This window comes from Dromiciops gliroides, chromosome 4, assembly GCF_019393635.1.
Source record: "Dromiciops gliroides isolate mDroGli1 chromosome 4, mDroGli1.pri, whole genome shotgun sequence".
Lineage (NCBI taxonomy): Eukaryota > Metazoa > Chordata > Mammalia > Microbiotheria > Microbiotheriidae > Dromiciops > Dromiciops gliroides.
Window position 1 is genome coordinate 184,992,667 of NC_057864.1, and position 24,129 is coordinate 185,016,795.

A 24,129-nucleotide genomic window follows, 5' to 3' on the forward strand; every position below is an offset into this window, starting at 1 on the left:
TAGCACAGTGTTGAATATACTTTTCAACCATTCATTTTAACTCTTTTCTTTTTTTTTTTTGGGGGGTGGTGGCAATGAGGGTTAAGTGACTTGCCCAAGGTCACACAGCTAGTAGGTGTCAAGGGTCTGAGGCTGGATTTGAACTCAGGTCCTCCTGAATTCAGGGCCAGTGCTTTATACACTGTGCCACCTAGCTGCCCCCCATTTTAACTCTAAATCAAACCAAGCATTTATTAAGTGCTTACTACATCTGAGGCACTGTTCTATAAACAGTTGGAGTTCCAAAGTAGAAAACAAAACCAAAAAAAAGTGGTCCCTTCACGATCTTGTACGTAATAACTTAGACTTACAGAGAGGTTTCTTTTCTTTTCTTTTTTTTGGCACGGCAATGAGGGTTAAGTGACTTGCCCAAAGTCCACAGCTAGTAAGTGTCAAGTGTCTGAGTCCGGATTTGAACTCAGGTCCTTCTGAATCCAGGGTCGGTGCTTTATCCACTGCACCACCTAGCTGCCCCTACAGAACAGAGTTTTGAGGTTTATAGAGCCCTTCTTTTCCTCATATCCAGTGAGGTAGGAAGTGGAAGTAGAAATATCAGTTTTACAGAGGAAGAAACAAGAGGCTCAGAGAGAATGAGTGTGACTCAGCTGTGGCCACATAGTGAAGAAGTGCTAGAGCCAAGATGGCAAACCTTGATGCCACAGCCAGCACTGATGCCATCCTGCCTCTACCCCACGACCTAGCAAGCATAACACTTTGCCCTACATAATAGTAGACATTTATTGAGTTGGATGGGAAAAAAAAAAAGTACTTGGTGGTTGGGTCTCGCCCAGGATCTTGGTGGGGGTGCAGACATAGAGGCTCTGCTGCCTTCAAGCCTCCACCTCAGTGGCATGAACCCCAGGAATCTGGCACCCTTCCATTCATCTGCACAGCTGGAGAGAGCTTGCTCCCTGGTGACCTGACCAGGTGTCCTTCCTTTGGTCTCAAAGTGAGTACAACTGTCTTCCCCTCTCCCAGAGGTGTGCATACATAGGGGAAGGAGGGTTGTAGGTCCATTCTCTCTCACCTTCCCTAAATACTTAATTCAACAAGTAATCATGCATAGGCCCAGGCAATTTCCTAAGGCACTGATCTTCCTACAACCTCCTGACTTCCAATATACAGATGGCGACATAGAGGCTTGGAGGAATCATCAGATGGCTACAGAGCAGGAAGGGACCCTAGGGGTCATCTGGTCTAACTCCTTCGTTTTCTAATAGTTGAAGCTGAAAGTATGCAGAATGATCGTGTACTCCAAAGCCCAGTTCATAGTGGTATTAAGTAGCAGAGTCAAGATTTGAACTCAGTTCCTATGACTCCAAATCCAGGGCTCTTTCCACGATACCAGGAAACGACTTGCTGAAGGCCACACAGATAGTGTCAGAAAGTAGATTCAATCCCAGGTTCTACCTGTTCCCAGGCCATTACCCTTTCTATCATATCACACTTCGTGTCCCAATCAGTATCATTAGAGACAGTGTCAGCTGTGGATGCTTTTTTTTTTTTGTAAAACATTCTTTTATTAAAAGAACAAGTGCTGTTTACGAACTGCCCTTTGTACAAATAACATCAGTTATACAAAGATACAAGATCTGAGTTATACACACCACGGGGTGAGGAAGGGGGTGATGGGAAGCACTACCTCTTGGGTTGGGGAAAGAAAGTGGATTCAGAAATGGGCCAAAAAAAAAAAAGAACCACTGGATTTTGTGAACTGCTGTTCCCACCTTCCCCCTTCCCCCTGAATATCTGGGGGAAGGGGATGAAAAAATCAGGATGGGATTGAGATGGAGTTAGTCGACAGCCTGAGAAAGGGTGACCAAGGATCTCTTTTGGGGGTCCCTCCCAGATACCTTGGGGCCAAGTGAGGGGAACAGAATGAGACAAAAGGCCAGTGATTAGCCATCCCACCCCACCCACTTCCCATTCTGACATTTTGATAAACCAAGAAGGAACGAAGTTGTTAGATGACTGTATCTGGGAGGTTCCAAGAGCACCTTACCCTGACCCCCTTTCAACTTTACCCTCATTTCCTAAAAAAGTTATCACTTTTAGTGGTCACCCCCACTCCTAACTGTAACAGCCTTGGGAAAGGGGCACTGGGGAGGAGGGCACCACATCTTCCCACCTTTGCTCCACAGCTTCCCTCCTGCCCTGAAAAAGAGATGCTGGACAGGTAGGCTGAATAGGGTAAGGTAGAGGGCAGTGTGGGGTGAAGGATGCCTGACTGCTGGAGTTTTCAGTGTTTGTTTTCAGCATTGGGTAAAGGTGCTCAGGGTGAGGAAGTCCTTCCCCAGCTCTCCAAGTCCCCTTTCTTCTTCCCCTATGCCCCCCAAACCCTGGGAGGGGGGTTCTTCCCAGAACTCTGAGTCCTAAGTCTCTTTGGGGCATCCTCACTACTTCAAAGTGAGGACATGGTATATGTGTGTGTGTATGTGTGTGTGTGTGTGTGTGTGTAGAGAAGACATGTATATTAGGAAGCCAGGGGGAAAATCTGACTTTTCTTCCTAAAAGAAACACATGGAATAAAATGATACTTGGGGTGGGGTGGGGGGAGAGTGGAGAAGGGAACCTTTTAAAGTATAATTCTTTATGTGACAGATTGGAGACTGCTCTGATCCAAAGCAAGAGTAAGTGCTACATATAACCCCCCCTCCCCGCCAGCCCCCAGCCCAGAGACACGGGTACATATAAACTCTCACAGGCACATCCACCCATGGCCACCCCCACAGGACGCACATAGAAACAGGCACACACTCCCACTCACCCTCACAATACTTACAGGTACACACATACATAGATGCTTACATACCAAGACAGACACACCCAGGACCCCAGACCAGGTCTGAAGACACATGCCATGCCCTTCCCTGCCTGCCTGCCCTCCCTCCCTCCCCATCCCCTTCCCCCATCCCCAGCTGAGATGAAATGCTGGGAGGGATAACACATACCCCTTCCACTCTCACGAATCTCTGAAGTCAAGCTTCCTCCCCCACTAACCACATCCTTTCCCTCCCCTAGACAGAGACATCTACCTTTAAACAAATCTGTCTCTCACCCTCCCCCGCCCCCCCAGCCTAACCCTCGCCCCCCCCCCAACCCAGTCTAAGTCTGTCCTCATTAAATCTACCTGATCTGAAAGCCTGGGAGGGAGAGGGCAGAGAGCAGGCTTAGGCTCATGAAAGAAGGTGGGTCTCATTCATCCTCCTGTCTCCATGCCAGGCTGCCCCAGCTGACCCCTCCCCACCTCCTTCCCCATTCTAGGGGTCAAACTGAGCTTGCTAGGGAGTCCCTTCCTCAAACCTAACCTTGTTCCCCAGTGCTAGATTCTGGTGCCTAAGGAAAAGTCCCAGGGTCAGGCCTTCAGCTCATCCCCATTCCCCAGAGAGGGACTCTCAGGAATCCCCAAAGGGCCTCCAGTGGGGGAATGACCAACTAAGAACCCCGACTTGCTCTGAGGGGGCGAGAAGGGAGGCCTCGTCCCCAGTACACCAAATGAGTCTGACCCCTTCAACTCAACCTCCCTTACTACCCCAGCTCAGAAATAGTTGTTTCCCTTATTGTCCGAAATAGCTTAACTTTAGAATGTACCTGACAGGGCCAGGGAACCCTTCCAAGGTTGACATACAGTATAAGTTCAGGGGATCTCTGAATGCTACTTTTGAGGGGTAGGATGGAAGAGGTGAACGTGTTTCAAAGTTGAGATAGATTAAGGACAAGATGATAATTTCTTTTATCATTTTCCCCTAACTGCCTGTAGAGCATTAATAAAAAGTGATTATTTCTGACATTTCCAACATTGCCCCCTGAGCTCTTAGCAAGCCTCAGAGACTGCCTGGGGGGGAATGTCCCCCCCTCCCTCCTCAGGCTCCCTATGTCTTATCAACAGGATTAATATTATTTTCAGTATCAGAAAAGAACCAATTGAGCAGCGTGGGCAAAAATATATCTGCGCTAGTCTTCTGTCGTTGCCAAAAATATATACATCTCCTCTTCTTTATTTAAAAAACAAAACAAAACAAAAAACAACCCCAAACAGAAACACAGAAACCACACATGCAAAAAGAGACTGACAAAGCACACACATCTGGGTGGGTGTGAAAGGCTCTCTCCCTGTCTCCCCTTCCCAATGCCACCCCCAAGATCCACACCATCCCCCATCCCAGTGCAACTAAAACATACATCTTTAACTTCCATCTCCCCCCACCCCCAAACTCATCCTGTCCTTGGCTTTCTGGGAGGGGCAGGGGAAGTGCCTCCTGGCTACCCACCCAAGAGGAAGAGCTGGTAGGTGGGGGGGGCGGCAGCAGGTTAGTATTAGCTTCCTCCTAAGGGGAGGGCAGACTTGTTAGTACAGGGAAGGAAGGGGGGCAGTTTGCTTCCCTCCCCCAGCCCTGATGCCTGGGGCTCCCCTAGGCCTAAGGAGAGGCCAAAGAGGCTAGGCTGAGCTAGACAGAATGAGCGGATTGTAGCTGTCCCTAGCCTCCCACCACCTCAGTTATGTGCGTGTATGTATATATGTGCTAATATGTGTTTATGTGCTAGTATATATGTGTGTGTTTGTGTGTGTGTGAAAGAGAACTGTGAGGAGGGTAGGGGGAAGATGCTCTGAGCCTGAGCACCTTGGGGAAAAGGTTTTCAGAAAGAGAGGGAGGGCTAAGGTCCTGGGGTGGGGGGTGAGGTGCTCACACACAAAAGAGAGAGCAAGCAGTTCCCCTGATTTGAAGACTCCAGCCTCTTGTCATTTTTCAAAATGCAGTTTTTTGATTAGTAACATGCCACTTGCCCCCAAAGTGCTGAGACTGGCTAGAGGGAGATGCAGCCCAGGGACCAAAGTCTCTTTAACTGCTGTCTTAACTGGCAGGAATAGAAAATTCTTCCCTCCTTCCCATGTACTCTTTCTCCTCTATCACCTGCCTCTCACCCCATCTACCCAGGGTCCAGTGACGTACACATCCAAATACACACATACACACAGATACTCACTCACAGAACCAGCCCTCCAGCACTGTCACAGCACCCCCCCCCCCACTGATAGGTCCTAATAGTGCAAAGAAGTGTGGGGTGGAGGGGATAGATAGATGGGGCCAGGACACACGCACAACCCCTTCCATCCATCTCCCCAGGAGGAACCCTCCAGTAGGTGTGGCTGGGTGGAAGGGAGTCAGCTGGGCTATGTCTGACATTATTAAGATGGAAAACCCCAAGCTGACCTCCCTTCCCCTGTGGTGCCTAGAAACAGTGGGGCTAAGGGTTGGTATCCCCTGCCACTAATAGAGCTTCAGCCTTCTTCAGACTGGAGGCCAGACAGGTGGGGGAGAGGAGGATCAGGGAGGGGAGGCAGCATCGGACATCGTCATGACCACGACTACCAAAACCACTCAAGTGCCATCCTATTGTGTTTGCTGGAAGCCCAGCTGCCCACCTTGATCCTCACACCAGGTAACCACTCCATCACTCCACTCCCTGTGCCAGCCAGCCCAGGGGGAGGTAGGGCAGATCCCTCAGCAGGGGTCAGAGTTGACCAGCCTCTCCTTCTAGATCCTCAGCCAAGGGGCAAGTGGGGTGTGGAGGGATGGAGAGGGGTCATGGGGAGGAGTGAAGAGGAGGGTCTGGCCTCAAAAGAGTAAAATTGCAAAGGATACGGATAAGTTGGAGCTGAACCTCCTGTCTGAGGGAGGAGCGACAGACTCATCTCTCTGCCCCATCTCTCTCTGGGGTCCCCCCGCCCCGATAAAAACCCTGCTTAGTCCTTTGGCCAGGCCGGTGGCAGGATCTCAGCATGGGATGGGTGAGACCCGTTTCCACCTCCTTTAGTGCCAGGGCTTTCCAGTGTCTGAGCACAGGTGCCTGCTCGCGGCTGGGCCCCCTCTGGGGCTGGGCTTCCCCTGAAGCCCCTCTAGGGCGGGGAGGGGGAGGGGTTGGTTTAGCCTTTTTCCTGGTTGCATGAGGCTCCTTTGTCACCGCTCTGGAAGGAGAGGAGAGGAGACAAGACTGGGGCGTTAGCAGGTGACATTCACCTTCTCTCGCACCCTGGTCCCCTTTCCTGCCCCAGTCCCTTTGATCCCCTTTAACCACCCAGCCTCTAGTCAGAGAAAGCCAGGCTGATCTGCGACTCCACACAGAGCCCCCCAAGATCTCCTCTGGAGCAGGAGCAAGGGGGACCGTGACCCCAAACGTGAGCTGTGAAAAGAGGGAGGAGAAGCTCCAACCTCCGAGCCCACCTGGGCCAGGCCTAGACTGGTGACCCCCTGGGCTGGCACCTCTCTACCCTGCTGGTTTTTTCTTCCTGCTTCCTTCTGCTGTGGCTACAACTCGACCCTCCAGAGTGCCAGGGGGAAGAGGGTGGGAGGGGACCCCAGAGGGCATGGTACCCACCCCTCCTTTCTGCCCGCTGCTGTCCGCCCCAGGGAGGCTGAGGAAGGGGTTGGTCTGGGCGGTGAGGACAGGGGGCCCGCCTGCCGCTGCCATGAGGGTGGTGCCGGTGCCCAGCGCCGGAGCCACCAGGGAGCCCGCGGGCAGCAGGGGTGGGGCGGCTGCTGAGGGCAGGAGACCAGGGGTGCCTGAGGGCAGCAGAGGGGCTGTGCCGCCTGCCAGCAGGCTGGCCATAGGGAGCTGGGAGCCTCCAGACATCTGCAGCCGCTGCAGCTCCCGCTTCTGCTGGATCTGCTGGATCATCTGGTACACGACAGTCTGGTGGTCCTGGAGAGGGGAGCGACGGGGCTGGTTCTTGAGCTTTCCTTCCCTTCCCTAAAGCCCCATCCGTCCCCACCAGGCTCAATGTAGGCTCCATGAGGAAAAGGAACCCCATCTTATCGAAAGCCCCTGTTCACCCCCAGTCTACATAACGAAGACACTTCTGGAATGGCCAATTTCCAGGTTTAAGATGTCCTCAGTTCTTCCTGCTCTCTCCCCTCTTCCTGCAGTGGCCAATCTCTGAGCCAGAGTCCCCTAACATCCCCTAACAACACCCCTAGTTCCCTGCCTAGAAGAGTCTCTATTCCCTCTTTCCTTTCCTTCCCCATTCTTATACCCAATAATTACAGGCTAAGGATCTAGAATTGGAGAGGACCTGAAAGGTCACAGGATCATAGATTCAGAGCAGGAAGGGACCTGAGAGGTCACTGGGTGCATCCCTCTTTCATTTTACAGTGGAAAAAACTGGGGCTAGGGAAGGGAATCGACACACACAACGTCATACAAGAAGAAAGGAGAAAAGCCAGAATTTGAACTCGGGTCCTCTTACAGCAAAGAAGTCAGTGCCCTTTCCATACTGGCCTCAGTGTATAAATTCTGCCTGCTGTGGGCACTGTCAAGCAACTCCATCATTAGGAATGGAGAGGGAGGGAAAGGGAGTCCCTGAGGTGTTTGGTTGATTTCCTAGGAATGTTCCTGGGAGCCTGAGTGGGCCCTAGTAGTTCTTATGGGGTCTGGGGTAAGACTGGGCTTGAGTTACGGGGTCAGCTGGGGCGAGGTCAGAAGCTGCTGGAGTTGCTGGAGCTGCTGCTCCTGCTGCTGGAGGAAGTGTCTCTGCTGTTCTGTCAGGCTGCCAGCCAAGGCAGGGGGGTGGGGGGGAGGGAGAGAGAGAAAGAGAGAGATCAGGACACACACTCCCTCCCTGCCCAAGGAAATGAGGGGCTCAGTCAGGATCAGAAACTGGGAGACCACTGAGGGGGAGGGAGGTCAGGCCTCTGGGCTCTTCAGCATGGGTCAGACTAGATGAAAGAGCTGCCTATAGCAGGAGGGAACCATGCAGGTTATGTCAAGAGATGGGTGCCCCCCCCTCCCCCAGGAGCAGGAAAGGAAGCAGGAGACAGGGTGTCTCAGTGCTGAGGAGATATTTAATAGACTGGGCTGGAAGAAGAGGAGGATGGTAGAGTCTCCCATGGCACAAGTGTTTGGGAGACAGGAAGAGGGGATCTCTTTGAGCTGTGTAGGGAGCATCTCTCTAGGATGGTTGTGGAGGGGGCCTTATATGGTTTGGACATGCTCTTTCTCTCTCTTTTGACAAGTCACCTAAAATGGGTTTCCTTCCCTGCCCTCTCACCTGCTGAGGCCTCCTGGCAGTTGCATTGTTGGGGTCCCGCTGCCCTGGTTTAGGCCTGTAGGTGTTGGGGGGGCCACAGCCCCATTAAGCCCACCCAAAAGTCCATTGAGGGGCAGTGTCCCTCCTCCTGCCAGGCCTCCAAGAAGCCCGTCTGCCATGGACACAGTCCCTAAGCCAACTCCTCCAGTGCCCCGGCCCAGCCCATTTTGTGACTGTGGCTGCTGAGGCGCTGGGGGGCCAGGCAGGGCCAGGGGCAGGGTAGCGGGACTCTGCTGCAGGAGGGGCAAGGGTGGAGGTGTGCTGTGGAAGGACAGCGAGGAGCTGCTTCGGCTTGGGCACCCAGAGTGAGGGTCCTGGGGAGAAGAGGTCGAGGTCAGAAGTAAAGTGATCACCACTGAGCCAATGCTGCCATTGCCTACTGCCACCTGCTTCCCTCCCAAGCAACAGCTCTAGCCTCAAAGAATGCTCCATCCAGACAGCTGCCTTCCCCCAGGATGGGGGGAGGGGAGAACTTGTGCCAAACTGGCAGGCTCTCCACAGTGATGGAGGCCAAGCAGAGTGTGGGTACCGCCCAGGGGCCCCTTAAAGGGTACTGGGCATCCAAAGCAAGAATGCTACCTGGCACCCCTCCCCATGCTGGGGGATCTGCCCCAGGCCTTCCCTGCTCATACCTCGGAAGACATGGATAGGGAATTTTCTAGGCCAAAGCTGTTCTTGCCAGGAGGGCTTTTGCTGGTGCTTAGGGAGTCACTGCTGCCAGCTGAGGAGACAAGTGAGATGGGACAGTGGGCAACAGGAATGGGCTACTGCCAGCGCACCCCCATTAGCCCATCTCCCCTATGGGGGCCTGCTAGAGCCCCGGTGCCCGGCTCACCATTGGGCGGCAGGCAGTAGGGACCCTGGGGGGTGGGCCCATTGGCAGTGGGCACCCCAGCAGGTACCACAGGGAAGGGCACTGAGAGCTGCACGTTAAGGATCTGGAGTCGTTCCTTCTTAGCTGTTAGGCTCATGATCTGTTCCTGAAGTCTCTGGTTCTCCTTCTGCAGTGAGTGCAGGGCTTTCAGCATTTCCACAACTGGAGCGGGGAGAGAGAAGGGGGTGAGGGAGGGAGCTGGGCTGGGGAGGGCCCGGGGAGCAGAGGCCAGAGGGGCACTCTGTGCAGTGCGATGGGAGGCTCCAAACACCGCCCCCCCCCAGGGCGAGGTCCCTCACTATTGACTCCGGCCTCGCCGTTGCCCTGTTTCTCCAGCAGCTGTTCCATGTTGGCCGTGCCCTGGGCCGCAGGGTCCAGCTGACTGCTCGAGCAGGGGGCCGAGGGGGCCGTCTGGTCGAAGAGTGTGGGCAGGCTGCTGATGGGGGACCTGCGGGGTCAGATATAAGGGCGCTGGCCCCTGAACTCGCCCTTGGGGCCCCTTGCGCCCAACCCGTGCCCAGGCCTCCCGCCCCACTCACATGGATGACAGGCTCTCTTGGGGAGAGGTGCCCCGGCACCCAAAGCTGCAGTCCTCCAGGCTAGGCTCTTGGACAGAAAAGCGGGAGGTCAGCACGGTCCTAGGCGCCGCCTTCCCCTCCCCCAGGCTCCCTGAGCACCCCGGCGGTCCGCGGCTCCTCGGCCCCAGGGGGCGTGCTGCGGAGGTCCTCGAGGAGCCTCGGTTCCCCTCACCCCTTCTGACGGGCTCTTCCTGAACTAGGTGCTCTCCCCTCAGACACCCCCCGCGACTTGTTTCGAACTAGTTCCTGACAAGCCTCCGAGACTTGTTTCCAGCAGGAAGTAGGTTCGGGGCCTTTGGATGGACCCAGGTGGGAAGGCCCCGCCTCCTGGGGGGGACAGGTGGTGCTTCCCCGCCAATCAGATTACGGCCACTCCCGGGCCGGGGCTCCCTCTAGGGGGCCAGAGGCGGAGCTGCAGCCGGAACGCCGGAGACCATTTGTTCGCCGATTGGGGACGGGGACCGGAGAGCCGAGAGGGGCCGCCGCTCTTCCCAGGTTTCTCCTGGGGCCATTTGGGCACTGCCGGGTAACAGACCGTCGTAGGGCACGGCCGCTGCAGGCCAGAGAGGCCGAGATTCAAATCTCTTCATCTCGCTATGCCTCAGTTTCCTTGTCCGTAAAACAAGCCTGATAATACTTTAGTGCTCCCTCCCCGGGGCGCTGTGAGGACGCTGCTCTGCGAACCTCGGACGGCACCAGAAGTTCAGCAGGGAAGGTTCTTCTTTAACCCACTCACCCCTGCAGGCCGGGGGGGGGGGGGAGCGGCGGCGGCGAGAGGGGCCAAGGGCCCTGGCTGCTTGCCCACCCACATACCTGTTCGGCTGTTCTCTGCCTGGGTGAGAAGCGGGTTAACGGAGCCCATGGGGGTCCCAAAGATGTGGGAAGAAGGGAGGCTGAAGGTGGAACCGGCCAAGGAAAACACCTGGAGGAGAGAAGCGCAGTTATCCCGGATTCACCAACAGAGCCCGACTGTGGCCCTGAAAGGAGAGGGAGGGCAGGGGCTGGTTCGCCTGGAGGGCTGTAGATTCTGGGGCACTCCGACTTCTGAGAGCCTGAAAACCCATAGCACCTGTCTTACCTGGGTGGTGGAGATGGAGGCAGAGGACGCCGGGAGGGTGTTGGCGAAGGGGGATCGGCTGAGCTGGGGCAGAGATGAGGTGCCTGTGGGGCCCAAGAGGCTGGAGGAGAGGGGCGTGCTGCACACAGCCCGAAGGACCCCGCCACCGTGCGAGATGGGGTCCTTGTTACTGGTGTAGATCCCTATGGAGAAGGGGGTCAGACAGAGGAGAAAGCTCATCTCATCCTTCATGCTGGCTCCAAGCAACCCCACTTCACCCTAAACTCCCACTTATACACATCCCTTGTAATGGGAATCTGGTCACCCTGCCGGGCTACCCTCAGAAATCCTCTTGTAGGAATGCTGGGGTATAATACCTATGTGACTGAGGGCTGGAGACAAAGATGGGACAGACTGGCCTGGCATACCTTCCCCCCCCCTCCAAGTCCTCCTGACAGGCTAATTTCTGTATCTTTTTGTCACTGGGTTGTTACATTCAGGCAGCCCCCACCCTCACGACAAGCTAGCATCCTCCCTCGTCCCCCAGGGGAGACAACAGAAGATTCCTACCTGCCCCAAGCAGTGGAGACTCAAGGCTAAGGCTGGGCAGGGCCGCTTGGTGTCCAAAGGCCCGGGAAGCAGAGGCATTGTTCACACCAGAACTGACCAGTGAACCCCCTGAGAAGGGGGAGGCTGCTGTGGCAGTGAAGCCAGCCAGCTGGGCCCCAGGGAGGGATGGGGCCAAGGGCCCTCCCACCCCTTCTTTGTTCCTACTCCCCTTGGGTCTCCCAGGTCCATGACGATTCTTCTTGCTCCCCTTGTGTTTCTTCTCCTTCAGGCCCTCAACTACCTCCTCCGAGGCAGCACTCAGTGAGGGCATCCTCTTGTGGCTGCCAGGCCCAGAACCTCCCCCAGGGATATGGGGGGCCTTGTACTCTCCTGGAGATGGCACCCGGGCCCGGGCTGTGCCCGCAGCAGATGTGGAGAAGCGCATAATGGAGCCGAAGCCAGAAAACACCACCTTCTGCTCAAAGACATCAGCCTTGGGGGGCTCGGAGGCAGGGGGTGAGACAGGAGCTGGCGGCCCAGGGGGCGTTGTCTTGGGGTACTTCTCCTCCTCGGGCTGCTCCAGTTTGGGGAAGGACGAGAAGTCTGGGGAGCTTTGGAGGGAGGAGACTGTAGACAAACAGAAGAGGCTTAGGTCAGGGTTAGAATACCAGTGGCTCACCTATGTTGGACCTACTATAGTATTGGGAGAGGAGGGTGTGGCAGCTAGCCTGGGGGAAGACAGGGACAGGGACAGAGAAGGGAGGAAGAGGCCCCATGGAAGTATGTCCTGGCTGGGCCAGGCTTACATAGATGAAACTAGAAGGAGAAAATGGCGGAGAGGTCTAGAGTGGTGGCCACTCATTTGGAAGAACTGGGGTTGAGGAGAACAAAAGAGCTACAGGGCATTGGGGGAGAGAGAGGAAAGGGGTTGTCTATGTTTTTCTTGAATCTTTCTCCATGAAAATGCTGTCTAGGGGGCAGCTAGGTGGCGCAGTGGATAAAGCACTGGCCCAGAGTCAGGAGGACCTGAGTTCAAATCTGGCCTCAAATGCTTGACACTTACTAGCTGTGTGACCCTGGGCAAGTCACTTAACCCTCATTGCCCCACAAAGAAAAAAGAAAGAAAGAAAAGGAAAAAAAGTTGTATAAATCAATAAGGCTGGGATGGGGACGGAACCTGCGATTTTACTGGTATAGGAAACTCCCAGATGGGAGAATTCCCTTCACTAGTACAGGGCAGCGCTTTTCTACAACTTAGTTGTGTAGAGGCTAGCTTCTTAAACTGGGGATCACGACCCCATATGGGGTCATGCAACTGAATGTTGGGGTGGCAAAGAATTTGCCAGTAAATGTTTGATTTGTATACCTATTTTATATATCTAAATACCGGAGATCTTGTAAAAATTTCTGTGATGAAAAGGGGCCTCCAGTGGAAAAAGTTTAAGAAGCCCTGGTCTAGGGGGCAGCTAGGTGGCGCAGTGGATAAAGCACTGGCCCTGGATTCAGGAGTATCTGAGTTCAAATCCGGCCTCAGACACTTGACACTTACTAGCTGTGTGACCCTGGGCAAGTCACTTAACCCCCACTGCCCCGCAAAACAAAAACAAACAAAAAAAAGAAGCCCTGGTCTAGAGTATCAGGAGGTTAAGTGATTTCCCCAGGGTCACAGCAGGTGTCAGAGGTAGGATTTGAACTCAGTTCTTCCTGGCTCTGAGACTGGTTCTTTGGCCACCAGAAGACTCAGTGTCTAGCTTTATCCTTTAAAAGGTAGAGTTGGGCTGGGCACCAGCCTTAGGCTCCCCCTTAACTCCTACACTCACCTGTGGGCTGGAAGGGTCCTCCAGAAGAGGAGGAGGAAGAGGAGGAGGCAGAGGTGAAGCTGGCCACACCTTTCCCACTGCTCAGCTTCTTGCCCTTGTGGCTGAGGCTGTGGCTGGAAGGCTTTTTCCCTTTGGCATCCCTGCTGCCCTCGGGGGGCTCCCGGGCACTGCCCTCGTGGTGAGAGGAGGAGGAAGATGAAGAGGAGCCCTGAGGAGGGAAGAGAGAGGTGGGGCTGAGAGTCAGGCACATCCCCATCCACAGCTGGGAACAGCAGAGGGCTAGTAAGGGGATGCTCCCTTTCTCCAGTGTCTGGGGGGAGGAGAGATCAGAGGGGAGAGAGGCCCCTCTCCTCCTCACCCCCGGAGGCACAGGCATGATGCTGTCCTGTGCACAGAATCACAGGATCACGGATTCAGAGCTGGAGGGGACCTTAGAGCTGAGTCCAAGGCCCATCTTTTGTAGATGAGGAAATTGAGGCCTAAAGAAATTACATGACGACTTGCCCGGGGTTACTAAGTGTCTGAGGACTGCCTCAGAATACTGATTCAAACTTAGGTCTTCCTCATTCCAAGTCCAGTCTTCTGCCCCATCCCCCATAGGAGTGCAGACCAAATTCTCTGGGGGAAGGGCTGTCCTTGGTTGGCACAATCCCACCCTCTCCCCAAGACGAAGTAATCCCCACATCTAGCTCTGCCTACACTCCCCTCCTCCAGTCACTCTGGTGACATGCTGGGAGTGTTAGTGAGAGAGGGCCCAGAGAAAGAAATGATAAGAGGCCCACTGAGGATCTGAGAATCACTGGAAACAAAACGGACAGAGACTGAGGTGGGGTTGCAGACTGAGGGAGCATCGTGACGACGGGGTCATCCCCAGTGGCTCAGATCACAGGATGTTAGAAGGGGACGTAACCTCTGAAGTCCCAGATGCGGGCTGGGCGGCAGTGTTATGGGGGGCTAAGGGTTTTCAAGCATGGGAAGCAAGAGAATACATTAGTTGGCCAGCTGCCAGCCAGTCCTTCCCCAGCCACCCAAATATGATAATGGGGGAGAAGAATAGGGTTGGGAAGAGGAAGACACCCCCTTCTCTCTCTCTCTCTCTCTCTCTCTCTCTCTCTCTCTCTCTCTCTCTCTGTCTCTCCCCCCCCCCTCCCGCTCTCCAGACAGAGCCACAATCTTCACTCTTTATACCGTACAACAGCTGGAATTCAGAGGCAAGCCAGATGTGACTCTAATCTGAGAGGAGGGAGGAGAGGTGGGGGAGGGAGGGTTACGAGGGGACAGCTGGCCATTTGGAATATAGGCATCTACTATGGACATATGCTTCCAAAGAAGTACAAATGAAGGGGCGCATATGCAAGCAGACATGTCAAATGTGTGTGGGCATAAACAGATTCGCACTCATGCAAGCTCACACACAGATACCTATGTGCATGCTCCTATCTGCCCAAATAGACACACACACACCCTGCCAGCCAGCCAGCCAGGAACGTTCCCAGTTCTGCCCAGCCCTGCCTCCTCTCCTCTCCTCACCGCTCCCTGGAGCTCTGGCTGATCTAAGGCCTCTTCCCAGGGCTGGAGGTAGGGATGCCAGACTCCCGATCTCTGATCCCCCTGGGCTTCTCTAGGCCAAATGGGCTCAGCCTCGAGAGGGAAGGAGAAGAATTCTCTGGCCACATTTTCCTCCCAACCCCCCAAGCAAAGAAGGGGGAGAGGGAGAAGGCTACTATGCCTGGGCAACTTGGGCAGTCACTATGGCAACATCACTGGGGCAACCTGATACCCGATCCCTGTGCCAAACTGCCCTGGGCGCTGCCAGCCTCCTGTCAGGGAGGGGCAGAGATGAAGAAGGGGGCCTCTCAGCCCCCTGGGCCCCTGCTTGGTTTCTTCCTGGAGATGGAATGGGGTGGGCTGGAGTGGGGGGTGGGGGTGGGCAGGGCTCCGAATGCCCCTCTCTTTTGGATTAGAGACTCCCAAGAGAGAAGAGAGGAGCGAGTTCTGCTTGCCAGATGTTCTATCTCTACATGTGGCAGGTCTGACCCACCAGGGCCCCAGCTCTGCACAGCTGGAGAGGACAGGCATTGGGAGAGGGGCGAAGGTGTTGCATGAGAAGGACTGGGAAGAGTCCTGGGGCCAGGGGCAAGAGGGAGGTTGTTTAGGGAAGGGGAAGGGCAGGGTGAATGCTAAAAACTACCCATCTTGAGATCTTTTCTCTTGCCTGCAAGTAGGAACTCAAGGGAATGGGATTTGGGGGCTGGTTTTCAAAAGTCTGGCTTTATCCTATCAGGAGAAAGGTCCGAGAAGAGGGCTTTTAATTACTCCAGGTATATTTCACAGGCTATTCTTCTAGGCCAAAATTTCTTAAACTGGGGTCCCGACCCCATGTGGGGTCGCATAACTGAATGTGGGGGATGTGAAAAATTTGGCAACAGTAAAAGGTTCTGTATTCCTATTTTATATGCCTATATACCCAGAGTCGCCCCAAAATTTCTCAGGCAAAAAGGTGTTGAGTAGAAAAAGTTTAAGAAGCCCTGGACTAGGAGAGAAGAAAAGTAACAGTTTCTATGATCTCCTCCCATCCCTGACAGACATTTGATCAGGGCAGTGGCATATCACCTCATCTCTCTGGGCCTCAGTTTCCACATCTGTAAAATGAGTTAGACTAGGTGTTCTGGAAGATCTCTTTTGGCTCTAACTCCATCACCCTATGACTGTGCATATTGGCCCCCACAACTACCACTGACCACTCTGTTGTCCACAAGGTGGGGAGAGAACAAGACATTTCCTGTGCCCCCTTGCATGTTCTCTGGGATGGGCATGGAGACATGATGGGTTGGCAGCCATGGTGAGTGTTCACAAAATCTGAGACTGCCAGAGATCATCTACTTCAACCCCTTCGCTTTTTTTGTTTGTTTGTTTTGTTTGTTTTTGTTTTTTTAGTGAGGCAATTGGGGTTAAGTGACTTGCCCAGGGTCACACAGCTAGTAAGTGTTAAGTGTCAGAGGTCGGATTTGAACTCAGGTCCTCCTGAATCCAGGGTCGGTGCTCTATCCACTGCGCCACCTAGCTGCCCCTACCCCTTCACTTTTACAGGCAGAGAGACTGAGTCCCAGAGAAGTGAAGTAGAAGTAAAGAGAAATGAAGTAGGCCACCCAGCTAGTTAATGACTGAGCCCAGGATTCCTGACCATCTTATGTGGTCTTGTGCCCTTTTCAAATCCTAGCTTGACTAAGCCCCTGGGGTCAGGGCAGGATACCTGGGTCCTATGGTTCTCTCTATCCTCCGTCCCCTTGCTTCCACTCCCTGCTCGCCTTCTCCTTCCCCTAGGTGTGAAGGAATATGAGCAGCTGGTACCTTGTCAGTGACGGGGGGCACAGGGGGAGTAAGGATTCTGGGGGGAGACTCGGGCCTCTTCTTGTGCTTCTGTTTAAGCCGATCCTTGTCCTTGCGACTCTGCAGAGGCAAAGGTGGGGCAAATTGAGATATATGAAGACTCAGAAGGCCCAGGGTGGGGAGGGAGTGGGGCTGAGGAACCAGGCCAGGTACTAGGCTAATGTGTTGACAAAAGGGAAATGTCCCCTTCTCTGGGGAGAGGCAGTCAGAGGGAGGAGCCCTGAAGGGACAGGGTGAGGTTCTTCTGCCAATTCCTTTTCTCCTCCACTGTTTTCCATCCTGAAACTAGACTGGGGGCAGGGATGGGGTTTCTCAGGGATGGGGAGGCACAGACAGGTTCCTCAGTGATTCCCAGCCCCTCCCCCTTCCCTCTGCTGCCTACTAAAAATAGCTTGCTCCATTATCATGCCAGCGACCCAGCTCGACACACAATCCAGCAAGGACGTACACACTGGGACACACGGAGATCAGCAGGGTAGCGAGGTGCCACGTGCACGGGGGCACCAGCTGAGGACCGGGAATACCCACAGACAGATAAAAGACCCCTTCCACCAGCATCCACCCAGAAACCATGAGCTGACAGAGGAGGGGTGGGGGTGGGGTGGGAAATGACCCAAGGACAAAGATAGGTGCAGGCACAAGGACAAACTTCTCAGTTTGGGGACGGCGACTGACCTGTTCCCAGGACACCCCCCAACCCCCCACCCCAGGAACATATCAACTTGAATCACAGGACCAGGGGCCCAGGACTCAGAACTGTCAGATCTCCTCATCTAAACTTCATCTTGCAGATGAGAAAACTGAGGCCCAAAAAGGTTGTGTTTCTGTTTAAGTGATTTGCCCGAGGTCACACAGCAGAGCCAGGATTCCAACAGACATACTCTGCCTCCCATTCCAGGGCTCTTCCCACCCTGGCATCCCAGTCATTTGGGGGGGTGGGGAGGTGGTAACTGCCCATCACTTTTCCTGCTTTTCTTCCCTGAGGATGTGAACTCCCACCTGGTAAACCCTTTTAGAAGTGGGGCCCAGGACATGCAGTAACATACCTTCTTCGGACCTCTCTCATGGTGGGAGGTATGCTTTTCCTGAGAGGATGGTGAGGCAGATTGGCTTCTCCGGCCAGCGATGAAGCCGCTGTTGCCTCCCCCTGAGCCCCCACTGGAGTGCCGAGATGGCTTCTGGCGGAGGGGTGGAGGGGGATTTGCTGGCTGTTTAAGGGGTCCCAGTCAAACCATCCTCTCACCAGCCCGTGGAAAGGATCATGAAGGTCAAGTCATCCATACCCTCCCTCCAACTCAAAAGAGCTATATGTGTATCCAAAGGTGTTTTCTCCTCTCAACGCCCCCCCCCCATTCTCCCTGCCCAAGCCCCTATCCTTTTCCCTGCAGAGAAAGAGTTCTTTGGCCTTTCGCCCTTCCCAGTCAAGAAATCTTCCTTTAGGCTGCATCACATAATTTAGGGCCAGAAGGATCTTAGAGACCATTGAGTCTAACCTCTTCATTTTATAGGGAAGGAAGCTGAGGCCTATTGTGGTTAAGAAACGTGTTCAAGGTCATATGGGTATAAGATGGAAGGGTGAGATTTGAACTAGGGTCCTCTGACTAATCCAGAACTCTTTCCACTAGACTGCATTTCAGTCAATGGCTTGCTTGGCTTATTGGAAAAGGCATACAGCTAAGGCCCTTCTGGGGATACTGAGCTGGAGCTGAGTGGGATGAGCAGAGAAGGGAGAGAAGCGTCCCAACTCACCATCTTGCTGAAGTGGTATTTGCAGTAGCCACAGTATTTGACGTTGTCCACTTCTAAGACCTCTTCCTCACATAGCAGACCAGCCATCTGGGCACTGAACCCCCCCAACCCAACCCCGGGGAAAGTTAGGATGGGGGGGCTGCAATTGCAGACCATCAACAACTTCCCTTCCCACCCAGCCAGACCATCCGCTAGTCCTCTTTCTAAAAGTTTCTAATTATTAGAAACAATAACTAATAGAAATTTGTGCTGCCTTCTGCCCCAAGGATGACCTGGGATGTCAATAGACAAGCCCCTCATTTGCATAGCGGTGCATATAAGATCTGGTTTGGGTGGTGGAGGCAGGACATCATCTTAGCCAGCCCTGAAAGGGACAGAACCTGGAACAAACAGACCAGCTATGCCTTTTGTAAAAATCCAAGAGTTTATTTTGGGATGACAAGACCACAGTTTTAGGGCCAGAAGGGACCTCAGAAGTCCTTTATTGCAACCTCTTCATTTTACAGATGTGCAAACTGAGGTGCAGAGAGGGAAGTGACTTGACCGAAGTGTATGCAAATCAGCATGCAAAAGAAGGGTGGCATTTCCAGAATCCAGTTCAGACTGAGTCCACTTCTACCCTTCCTCTTTCCTCTCCAGTCCCACCCCCTAAACCCTTGGGGCATCATGTGTCTCTGAGAGGGCATCTGGGCATCGGGGGCACAACAGGGGATGGGATGGCTCACCAGGTGACATGGAAGGCTTGCCGACAGCCATGTCGGTTACAGGTCATGCAGGCTCCTGAAGCTGCCTTGCTCTCCCGGCCCTGCTCCTCACAGATGTAACAAGTCTAGAGAAGGCAATGTAATTATGGTGTTTCAGGAGTACAGCCTTGGACTTGGAGTCAGGAAGTCTGTTTTTGCATCCAGTCTCAGATACTTACTGTGTGACACTGGGTAAATCACTTAACCTCTCCGAAACTCAGTTTCCTCATTTGTAAAATGAGGATAATAATAGCACTTGCTGCACAGGATTGTTGTGAGGGTCGAGGGAGATAACACTTAAAAACCCCTTCAGGCTATGATTAATTCTCTTCCTTCAGCCCAGTACTCCCCTTCCTTCTGCAGTCCCCTTCTACCTAACCCCCTTTCCTTCTTCTGGGATACTGAGCCTCCATTTCACCCTCCTGCCCCTATCCGATCCACCGTCCTCTTCCTTTTCCCTCCCAGGACTATCAAAGGATGATATCTTTTTCTCCCACAATATTAAGGCTTCCTGAAGTACAACCTAACTCGTTGACTTGAGGTTTATAAAGCTTTATTTCTATAGCTGCCCTGTAAAGTAGGCAGCACAAGGATTACCATCTCCGATAGACATATGAGAAGACTAGAGTGCATCGAGGTTTTTAAAATGACTGTCCCAAGGTCAAACAGCCGGTATGTGTCAGAGCCAGGATCCTAACCCTGCGTCTTCTGATTTCAAGATCGGTGCTATTCCCACTTAAAAACAATCTGCCCCTCTACTCCACCAGAGCCCATTTTCTTTAGCTTGGGCCTTAGAGGATGCTGGGATCTGCCAGCAATGCCTTCCTTGCCCTGGGGAAGGAGAGCACAAGAACATGCTGATTGGACTAAATTGAATCAGATGGAAAGATAGATGGAAGAGTGGACAATGAGATGGACATAGAGATTGATGGGTGAATGGTGGAAGGTGGAGAGACCTGACAGCGGGATGGATGAAGAAGACAGTGGGACAGACATGGAGAAGGGTAAGTGAAGAGGGAGCTTAAAGGCTCAGGGAAGGAAGGACTGACCTTGTTGAATCGGTCGTGGGGGACATACTGTAGGACAATGGGTTCCATGGTGAGCACATTGGCAAACTGTACCTCAGGGATGTAGAGGGCACACACCACGTGGGCCCAGCCTATAAGGCAAAGAGACCAGCTTCAGGGACCTGCCCTCATCTCCAGGCATTCCCTCTTCTCCCCCAACCCAGCCTCTCCACTGCCAACACCAGACTCAGGCCACCAGTTCTCCTTCCCATTCATTTCATACAACCCCAATGTCATTTAATTCACAGCATCACTAAGAAAAACTCCCAGTCCCTCCCTAAGGTGAGAAGTCTCCAGGCCAGGTCGCACAGAAGTCTGTCTGGCCTGGCCTGCTGAGCACCAAGAGAGATGACCCGCATGTAAGGGTAATCCAATGGCTGGATTAGGAGGGGCGCCCGAGCTCACCTCCATTGTCTGTCCTCTTCAATGCCCCATCTTTGTGTGGGCACAGCTCACATCTCTATAAAAAATACAGGGCATAAACGAGGGATCAGAGAGGGCATTTCCAATGTGGCCAGGGGAGAAGGGAGGGCCTGGGAGGATGTCTGCTGAGCCCTCCCTGGCTCCATTGAAAGTAAGTTGACAAGGCCCCCAACTCTGGGGAACTGAGGGACTAAGTGCTGGGGATGAAAACAGTGTCAGAGATAGGAGCTCTGTGTTCAGTGTCAGGGATGGGGGACTCAGAGTGAGAGATGGAGGCTCAATTGGAGTGATGTAGGGGCTCAGTGTCTGCTATGAGGCGGCTCAGTCAATGTCAGGGATGGAAGGGCTCCGTGTGGGGTGTTGGGACCTCAGTGTCAAGAATGGAGGAGTCGGTCCCGGAGATGGGGGACTGTCAGGGATGTGGGTGTTCAGTGTCAGGAATGGAGGAGTCAGTGTCAGAGATAGGGTCCGTGTAAAGGATGGGAGGGCTCAGTGTCAAATTTCTAGGACTCGATAGGGGCACCAAACACTCAAGATTGGGGTGTCTAAGTAATAGGGTTGGGGGATGGGCACTCAGGAACCCAGGCTTGAACTAAACTCAATTCTCTCCAACCTCAGCCTCAGGCCTTGTTGCCAGGGAAATTGGTGGAGGGTCCGGGGGAGCAGACGTGAGGGGAGCATACTCACCACCCTGGCGGCTCGCTCCTGTGACTCACATTTCCGGCAGAACCAGGGTCCGGTGGGCACCTGGACGATGCCATAGCAAGCTTGGGGGGTGGGGTAGGAAGGGTCAAGTCAGTGCCCAGAGTCCCCTTAAGGACAAGGGCCCCAGAATGGGGAGGGGGCTCTTGAGAGCTGGCTTGAAGCAATGTTCTCAATGACTCCCATAGGAATTGTGGGTGGGATGGGGGGTGTAGAGAGGGTGCAGCTTCATGGGGATAAGCCAACCTCCTTGGCTCCCTTATCTCATTCTCCACCAATTCCATGGGATATTCTTCAAAGGGGTGACATACAACCACACGAGTACAGGACCACGCAACATCATAACGTGATGATCACACAACCACACAACCAGACAAGGCCATCTCCTAAAATCAGTGGTGGGCCCTGGGAGGGAGGAAGTTTGGGTCCTTGCCTTGGCCCCTTTAGATGACCTCCCTCACACACAATTTCCTCCTAGCCTTCCCTCTTCCCTGTCCACAGAAACTACATAAAAAAGGGAACGTTTATTTACACTCTACGAGCAAGTCTTGTGGAGGTTTGCTATGTGTATGTTAGTTTGGAGGGGTGAGATAAATAATAAAAGCAAGACAAAAGGGATTCTCTATCCCCTTCACTCTAGCTAAGAGGCCAGTGAAGGTCAGAAGTCACCTACAAGGGCAGGTGCCAGGAAACTAACTCTGGCAAGGAGCTGCCAGCACCCACAGCAACTGGGTTTCTGGGCAACAGGGGCTGTCCCCATGATAAACGGGGGGTAAGGGCAGGCCTCCCAGAGGAGGACTGAAAGGGATGCCACGGTCCAGGTGTCTTCTACCTCCCACCCCCCCCCCAATTCCTCTAGGGTTGAACTACCTAGTCATGTGCTGTTTTCGGAAACTCCCCAAACCAGTATCTACCGTCCCACACCTTTCCCTAGAAACATCTTCCGAGTCTTACCCTCTTCTCAACACCCCTTAAAGTCTCTATCTACCCTCAACCCCCAGGGCTCTAAGTCCTTTCTCTTACCTCCCTAATACCCCACTCCTTCTCTAATCCGGAAGCTTGGAGGGGGGGTGTGTGAAGGGTTGACTCTCTCTGACCTCCCTTCTCACCACGGAGCAAAAACCAAATTAACCAAATGGGGTTGAGATGGGGGGCGAGGGGGGTGGTGGAAAAGAAGAGTTTTATTCTGGTCACCCCAAACTCGGGATAGGACGGGTGGGGTGGCGGGGGTAAGGCACACCATTAATCACCCGTTTCCTTGGACTCCCCCTAAACTCATTCAACTTGGGGGGGTGGGGTGGGGGGAACAATATGATCGGAACAATAGGCAAGAAAACAAAGCCTGGTTGCCCCCTCCTCCTCCTGTGATGGGGTGAGGGTGGGGGGTCTTCCCCTCCGCCCCCCCCTTCCCCCTCAGGTGTGTATGCATGGGGCTGGGGCAGGTCCCCACGGACTCGGGGCAGTCCCTGGAGTGGACGCCAGTCTCCGCCGGCCCGGCGATGGGGGGCGCAGACCCCAGCCCCCTCCCCCAGCCCCCTCCACTGGGGGGGGTCTCGCCCTCCCCCTCCCCCTCTTACCTTGATGGACAGCGACGCTACACGCGTGTCCATCGCAGTAGACTAACGGATTCTCCGCCCAGCCCCGCTCGTCCGAACACACGCAACAACCTCCTACCATCTCCTTCATACTTCCATGAGCTCCCGGGGGGGTGGGGTGGGGGGCGCTGGGGGGGTTCTCGGGGGGGGGTCAGGGAGGGAGGGAGGGAGGGAGGGGGGGCTCCTTCGCTCCTCTCCCCCTCCTCCTCCTCCTCCTCCCCCTCCTTCTTCTCCTCCTCTTCTTTTCTTTCTCTTCTTCTTCTTCTTCTTCTTCTTTTTCTTCCGCTCTCTCGCCCTCTGGCCGCCCCCGCCGCTGCGCTCTTGCCCTCATGCCCCGGCGGGCGCCCCCCCCCACCCCAAGAAGAACCTGGCTCTCCCCTGCCCCCCCTCCCGGGCCCCCCCGCCCCAAACTAAAGAAGGCCCCTTAGCAGCGGCAGCCCGGCCAGGCCGGGGTGGCTGAGAGTGGCATAGCTCCCTCCTTCCCTCCTCCTCCTCCTCCTCCTCCTCCTCCGGCCCCCCCCCCACTTCGGGCGCACACGGCCCCCCCCCCCTCCCTCACCCCGCCCCCCCCTGCTCCCCCTCCCCGCCCCGTCTCAGCAGTCATGGCCGCGGAGCTCGGTAAAGTCTTAGGTTCAGAGAACAAAGCCTCGCTTGGTCGGGAGGGTTTCTTTCTTCCTTTTTTTTTTTTTTTTAAATTCGTGGTCCGCCCCACGCACACGCACTCACTCACTCACTCACTCACTCACTCACTCACTCACTCACACTTTCCGCTGTCACCTTCGGTTGGTCCAGCCCTGGTCTGTACCCCGGTGGTGTTTTCTGTCCGTTTTTTGTTTGTTTGTTTTTTGTCTCGGTTTCCACGTCTTTAGTTGTGTGTCTCTAGGTTGCGGGTCTCGCGTAATAACAGCCCTGGGGAGAACTTAGAGCAGGGACTGGAGGACGCCAGGGTAAGGGATGATGTGAGTCTGGGATCCCATTTTGGGGGGCAAAGGATGCTGTGGACTTTCCCTACATCCCACTCCCAACACACACACACACACACACACACACACACACACACACACACACACACACCCCTCTCTTCTGTGAAGGCATGGACTCAGACACTGTCACACAGGCACCTGGTTGAAACCACAGACATTAGACTCCTATAATCACAGCCCAGTCAATAAACATTTATTAAACACTTGATATAATTAAAGATTTATGTAGCACCCACTATGTGCTTGGTATTGTGCTAAGCAGGGATATAAATATAAAAGACATTTCCTGCCCTCGAGGAACTCACAGTCTGAGGATAACATGAAACAACTATGTGCAAACAAGATTTTCTCTCATATATTTATATATAAAATATAGATGTGTAATGTATATCTACATATCTACATTTTTTTCATATGTAGACATCTATAATACTATAGAGGGATCTCTAAAATTGTTCATATAGAGATCTCTAT

At 53.9% G+C, this 24,129-nt stretch overlaps 1 protein-coding gene across 5 annotated transcripts; it reads right to left on the reverse strand.

Moving 5' to 3' along the window:
- Window positions 1-3,115: 3,115 nt before the first annotated feature.
- Window positions 3,116-23,023, reverse strand: MLLT6 (MLLT6, PHD finger containing). 5 transcript variants are annotated; one of them, XM_044000805.1, is made up of 20 exons: window positions 22,655-23,023; window positions 21,063-21,142; window positions 20,358-20,412; window positions 19,935-20,044; window positions 18,868-18,971; window positions 18,143-18,236; window positions 17,440-17,571; window positions 16,355-16,453; window positions 13,004-13,211; window positions 11,205-11,810; window positions 10,656-10,837; window positions 10,391-10,499; window positions 9,539-9,605; window positions 9,299-9,447; window positions 8,961-9,161; window positions 8,758-8,846; window positions 8,087-8,439; window positions 7,496-7,585; window positions 6,418-6,742; window positions 3,116-6,007 (listed from the first exon to the last, which is right to left on the reverse strand). In XM_044000805.1, exons 1-20 carry the CDS (start codon window positions 22,761-22,763, stop codon window positions 5,966-5,968), a joined length of 3,204 nt encoding a protein of 1,067 aa, XP_043856740.1. In that variant the 5' UTR covers window positions 22,764-23,023; the 3' UTR covers window positions 3,116-5,965. The 5 variants fall into 5 exon arrangements, with proteins under 5 accessions (XP_043856740.1, XP_043856738.1, XP_043856737.1 ...); XM_044000803.1 differs by having other exon boundaries at window positions 17,440-17,601; XM_044000802.1 differs by having other exon boundaries at window positions 3,116-6,742.
- Window positions 23,024-24,129: the final 1,106 nt, after the last annotated feature.